This window comes from Cyprinodon variegatus, unplaced genomic scaffold (assembly GCF_000732505.1).
Source record: "Cyprinodon variegatus isolate N-32 unplaced genomic scaffold, C_variegatus-1.0 Scaffold6, whole genome shotgun sequence".
NCBI lineage: Eukaryota > Metazoa > Chordata > Actinopteri > Cyprinodontiformes > Cyprinodontidae > Cyprinodon > Cyprinodon variegatus.
In genome coordinates, this window is record NW_015150459.1 from 335,440 (window position 1) to 341,624 (window position 6,185).

General features: G+C 35.0%; 2 protein-coding genes across 2 annotated transcripts in view; one reads left to right on the forward strand and one right to left on the reverse strand.

Moving 5' to 3' along the window:
• Positions 1-543: 543 nt before the first annotated feature.
• Positions 544-4,664, reverse strand: mycbp (MYC binding protein). Its single transcript, XM_015374944.1, has 5 exons — positions 4,534-4,664; positions 4,188-4,260; positions 1,628-1,676; positions 1,379-1,508; positions 544-886 (listed from the first exon to the last, which is right to left on the reverse strand). The coding sequence occupies exons 1-5, from the start codon at positions 4,546-4,548 to the stop codon at positions 839-841; spliced, it is 315 nt and encodes a 104-aa protein (XP_015230430.1). The 5' UTR covers positions 4,549-4,664; the 3' UTR covers positions 544-838.
• Positions 4,665-5,410: 746 nt separating this feature from the next.
• The window catches only part of rragc (Ras-related GTP binding C), an 11,808-nt gene continuing 11,033 nt past the window's right edge, over positions 5,411-6,185 (forward strand). The window contains exon 1 of the mRNA XM_015375379.1: positions 5,411-5,780. Within this exon, the coding sequence (XP_015230865.1) occupies positions 5,598-5,780 (183 nt within the window). The 5' untranslated portion in view covers positions 5,411-5,597. The remainder of the gene's footprint in view (positions 5,781-6,185) is intronic.

The window sequence follows — 6,185 nt, forward strand, 5'->3', positions numbered from 1 at the left end:
ATTCTGAGCTGCTGCAATAAAATTTCAGCAAAATGGACTAACCTGCTGCATCATTCTTTCAATGTAATTTTTGGGGTGTCTTTGAACCCTCTGTAAGTTGATCATTTTCATTTCCATCAAATGATGTGGTATCCTTTTGTTCCTAACACTTCACCCAGTCCATATCAGTTTAAATAAACAGCATGATTTTCTGCCCCATTGATATCTGATAAGTTCAAAGTGTTCCTTTAATTTTTTGAGCAGTGTGTATACACACACACACACACACTCTGACTGGTCATGTATTTTAATTAAGGTTAATAAAATCAAAGACATGTATAATTTCTTGCCCTTTCAAAAGCTTCATTCAATCTTTGCAGAAAAGATGGCGAAAGGTAAATATTTAAATCACTGCTTCACATATAAGGCCTATGGACAACCAGCTAATTTGTCCACTTCACCAACTCAAAAATGCTCAATGCATTAAAAACAAACAACTCTCTTGTTTTGATATGAACAAGAAAAACACATTTATGTACCTGCAGTTTAGAAAAAAAAGTTTAATGTTGGGGAAACAACATGATTTCCCATTTTAAGAAGAAACATTTTCCTTCAAGTAGATCATAAAAAAGTGCAGAATTCGAACCAAGTTACTTTACTAAAGAATAAACAGTCCAGAAAACTATATACAGACATATACAGAATAAGTTATATTATAAGAAAGAGACTTACAGATCAGCCACATAAAACAATTCAGCTTCACCTTTTACAGAGTTGTTCTATCTTTAAATCAACAGCAGCGTAAACAAATATGTTTATCAAAAAAACAAAAAACAACAGACTGGTTTGTTCTTGATGTCTAGTTGGCAGCGCCTCCATCCTTTGAAGCCGGCTCATATTTCTGGAGCTAGAAATGAATCCAAATAAAACACATTAGCTTTGATTTTGACAGCTCGTGCAGATGTGTGCATGAGAGTCATTATTAGAAAATAAACTTCCCTCTTAAAGAGACAGACATCCAAATAGCACAAAGTCAACATCATGTAAACAACCCTGAAACTCCATCTTTATGTTAACTGGTGCATTACAAGGGGGAAGTTCTGAGTTTATTCTTCTTGACCGCAGCATTGTTAATGTCATGATCCATTTTCATTCACTTTTTAGTTCATGTTTTAAAAACAAGAAAATAAACTAAAAGCAATTTTTGATGGACAAAGAAAAATATTATCTGCACATAAATGCAAAGTATGGATGAAATGTATTATCTCATGTAAAATGTATAAGAATACAGTGCTCTCTTGTGGACTGTTCTGGTATTAAAAAAAAAATACTGCTCAGACACACAAACAGAAGCTCAGATCATTTTCTGAATGTTATTTAAATAAAGTAAAATGAAGACCTTAGCTTTGAGGTCTTCGTTTTCGTCCTCCAAACGTGCACATCTCTGTCTGAGGTCGTTCACTTCCTGCTGCAGAGCCTCAGTGTCTGTTGACATCAGGCTAACAGCTCCAAGCTGCTGCTTTACAAATCTGAATGCAGCTGGTTAAAGAATGGGCAGTAAGAAAGTTCTCAGCAACTTTAGAAAACACGCTGGAGTAATAAATTAAACATGCTGGAGCAAGGTCAGAGGTGTATATAAGAAGGATACTCAAGAGCGTTGGCAGGCTTGTCTTGTTGCTCATACAGAGTCACGAGAACTAAAAAAAAAAAAAAAAGTAGAAAAAGAGGTTAGTTTGTGACCAATACATACAGAGAGGACTGCAGGAATCAAATCTTTACATTAGTAACGATCAAGGATTTTAAAATTACAAACTGCAAAAAAAACAAAAAACACTTTCACTGTAAATTTATTACTTTCTATTTAGGTGAAAGACTAAGAAAAAATTTGCTTGCTGAAATCCAGTATTTAGGAGCTTTGGCAAATATTACCCCATACCCTCTGCCAGACATGCAACAAAAAAAACTATTAATGACAGCAGAGGAAAGACGCAACAAATCAACCATTGGAAACTTTAGCTTTCCTTTTTTATCTTAAAGGAATAAATAAATTTTATCTAATGGTTGTAATAGCAAATCTGATTTAAGAGATTTTTTAACAACTTAGACTACTTTATTGTCATTTTGTACACACAGTATATGCAAAATGAAATTTGGTTTATACAGCTTTCAGACAGGGAATGAGCAGCAGCTTAGCAGTGAAAAGGAACATTTGCATTTCATAAAGTGCAGCAGTTATCAAATAAATAAGGAAACTTAAAAAAATGGAATACATAAAAACAACAAAATAATTCCTATTACCAGATGATAACTCAATGCTTGAAACGAAGGGCCAGTTATAAGTACCATTGTATACCAACATTTTATACATTAAGCTGTTAAAAGTGTCTATATTTTCTGTCACACAGTTTATGAGATGTAAAGAAGGTAAAATAAATGTTGGAGCGTCCTGACTTTTATCCAGGTTTAAGGATCAGCTGGCTGAGGGAGGGCTACAACACATCAGCCAAAAAACTAACAAAAAAAACAAAAAGCTTGAAATGCTTTTAGTAACAAAAGGATAAAGTTTTAAACCCCCTAATCAAAACAGGTTTCAAAACTGCATTTGGTTGACAATAAGCAGCCGACTGTTCTGTAAAAGCAGTCGTTCCATGTAATCACTGTTGTACCTGTGTTACTGTAAAAAAGAGCAAAATAGGGAAAAAAGGGGGGAATCTAATCAGTAATCTCAAAAAAATTAAAAACAATCCACTGGACTTGGTTTCCGAGTTTCAAGACGTTTTGCTTCCCATCCAGGAAGCTTTTTCAATTCAAAATGTCAAGGAATAGCTTTGAGTTTTGGGTTTTATACAGTAGCCCAACAAGGCTTGTTTTTTCTTTTAATAACATGCAAATTGGAACAGACGAAGGGGTCCACCCCTTTGGAATGGCTTCTGTTGTTAGACTGCAATACCCAGTATCTGTCTAAGTGTCTGAAAGGCAGTTGTGTCAAAAGTACACACATTTGATACTAAAGTAGAAGTATAGATACTGCAGTTTAAAAACACTCTGGTAAAAGTTGAAGTATCAACTTGACCTCTTTACTAAAGGAAAAGTGAAACAGTATGTCCTCCAAAAACTACTTAAAGTATAAAGTAACCTTTAAAAAAAACAGCCAGATGCCACTGTATGAATTGAAAGCTCGATTTTTTGACTAATTTGAAAAATTCTTTGAGATAGGGCCAAGGATGAGGGAGGTCTTGTTGGTCTCCATCTCCCGATACGCTCTCGCCTGTGTCCGACCTTTCAGAAGTTTCGACATTTTTTTCTGGATCCGACATTGTAACATGGCATAGATAATTCACGTTTGCAGTTTGAAGAACACCTGCTTGATTCTGATGATTTCCTTTAGAAAACCAATGAGTTATATGACTCATCTAATTACACTAGTTTTCACTAGATGTGGATGGGGCCAATGATCTGCATTGGATGGCGCACATGACATGAAATAAATATGTATAAGCATTAAACAGAAGCCAAGAGTAACGAGTAACGTTTGTTTTTAAAATGTAAGGAATAGAAAGTACAGATACTTTTGTGATAATGTAATGAGTAGAAGTCTGAAGTAGGAAGAAAAATAAGTAATGGAGTAAAGTATAGATACCTAAAGAGTGTACTTAAGTACAGTAACAAAGTATTTGTACTTAATTACTCGACACCTCTGCTGAAGGGTCGGTCATTTTTAATTGCTTGAATACTTTATTTTTATTTAGTTTCACAAACAATCTGCTAAAAATATTTTAAAAGCAGTAGGAATTACATACTTTTCTGGTTTAATTAGGAAAATTATATTTTTGCTATGTTATTCACTGTGAAACACCTAAATTGTACAGAAAGACTGCTCTGGTTTGAATGAATATCTGTAAACACACCTGATTCCAATAATTGGGTTAATTGGGTGAAGTCAACCCCTCCTGAAGGGAGCTGTGGCGTGTTAAAAACTCAATTTCTCTTTGTAAGTTTGTAACAAGATTTACTGAAGTCAAATGTGTTGAATTTAAAAATAAAATGGCAAGTATGTATTTGCATCAAGCAAAAAAAAAAAAAAAAGATTTTGGATGAAGTGAATGAACATTTTGCAATAATAAAAAGACTGCAGAAGGAAATATAAAAACCTTAACTTCAGAAACGTCAGGTTTTATAGAACTAATAATAAAAATAAAGCTTCCTACCACTGGTGAGACTGTCAGTGACTCCAGTTTTCTCTAAATATCTTCTGAAACTCTCTCTCTTGGGGTCAGAAGCCTGAGGGAAGAAAACATTTACAATAATTAAACTTTTTAAACCACAGTTCAACTTTCTGCAATCGTTTCTTTAGATGCAGTAACCTTATGTATTTTATTTACCCATAGCTCTTAATAGCATTCTGTCAATTTTAAATTAGTATTTGGGAATATAATTATTTTATCATGATTTCAATGGAGCCTCATTGCGTGCTAACGTCTGTGCTAGCTTTTATAACTTTTAACTGTGCTTTTATAACATCAACGAATAAAAAGGAATATCAAAGACACTTACTCTATATTGCGCCATTGTGATCTCGGCTATAAAGCTCACTGTTAATCTTTTATATCTGCTGTAATGCTTAATATTAGAGCGAATGAAAATGAGGTAAAGTAGCAGCGGGTCGGTAAAGTTAACTTTCGTTTTATGGGTTCATCTGGAGATAGGGCTGAGCTCAACTCAATGATGCCTTCCCGTGTCTCACGTAAATATCGGAACATTGCCGACATAATGCCAATTTGTCGAGAATAAAAATCTTCTTCAGTTATTTAAACGCAAGAAACCAAGTACATATAATTATATAAGTATTTTAACGTTGCATTAAGATTCCATACAGTTTCAGAGCATGTTTTTAAAGTTAAAACCAGAAAACCTTAATAAAATGTTCACACAAAATGTATTTTTATTAATGGGGTAAATAATCTCAACAATAATAATTGAAATAGTTAAAATGAATTAAGCGTGTATTATTTTCTTTCTAATTTTAAACTATATATAAACTGGATTAAATGAGAAGTATACTGATTCTAATATTTCCTACATGTTAGATAGACAACTAAACTGTTGGATTTACTGTTGTGTGTGATTGTCGCCATCTGTTGGTAAGCGCGTTAACAACCTCCAATAAATATTTACTTTTTCTGGCTAAAAAAATTAAAACAACGGAGCCTCACGCGGCTCTGTTTGAAAAACAAAGTGTGTTTCAAATAGTTTATCGCCGAAAAAACAACTATACCATGTGGATATACCGTTTAGTTCACAAAACAAGTCTGATCACTAGTCAGGTGACAGTGAGAAACCTCAAAAGACTGACAGGAACTCTAGCCAATTGAAACTTGAGATTTATTCCATGTAGCCAATCAGAATCAAGGGGCGGGAGGATAAGCTTTTTTTCAGCTGAGAGGAAATCCTTAGGAAATGTGAGGCATCATCATGCAGTGTGATTTCAAGAGGCTAATACGGTATTGACAAACTGTTTTAGTAACGAGGCAATTTTATTGTGTTTGGTAACAAACATAGTTGGGATTGGATACATTAAGAGCGGGACATAGAGCGTAAGCGGCCTTTGTTAGGTCAAAATGTCGATTCAGTACGAGGTGGAACAGCTGGCTGACAGCTACGGGGTTTCGGACTCGTTTCCCAAAGATTTCGGTTACGGTGAAGAGGAGCCCGACATCGAGGACAGCTCGGCCCCGTCGGACAGCAAACCAAGGATCCTGCTCATGGGTCTACGGCGAAGCGGTAAATCATCCATACAGAAGGTGGGGAGATATCTATGTTTTTAAAGTGTTAGCATTGCGAGGCTAGGGGCCGCTTTCATCTACTCCTCTCAGTTAAAATAGCTAGCAACTTTGTTTAGCATGATGCTAATGATAATTGTTATCAATCAACGTGTGCAGCTGCAAGGACTGTTATAACAAGCTGATAAGCAGTAAGCTGCGCTGGTAATTATTAACCAAGTGGACAGAGACGGTTGATAATATGGGGGAAAAACATAATGTGATATGGCAAGGACACAGTAGCAAACTGACCACACCTTACCTTTAGTTTTTAATAAGTGCATCAAGATTAGAAGTTTGCAGACAGGAGGTGAAAAAACTTTCCTTTCAGTATAATTCGCACCCAGTGACCAGTTTTACTTTCGTCATAATATAACCACGAACTAC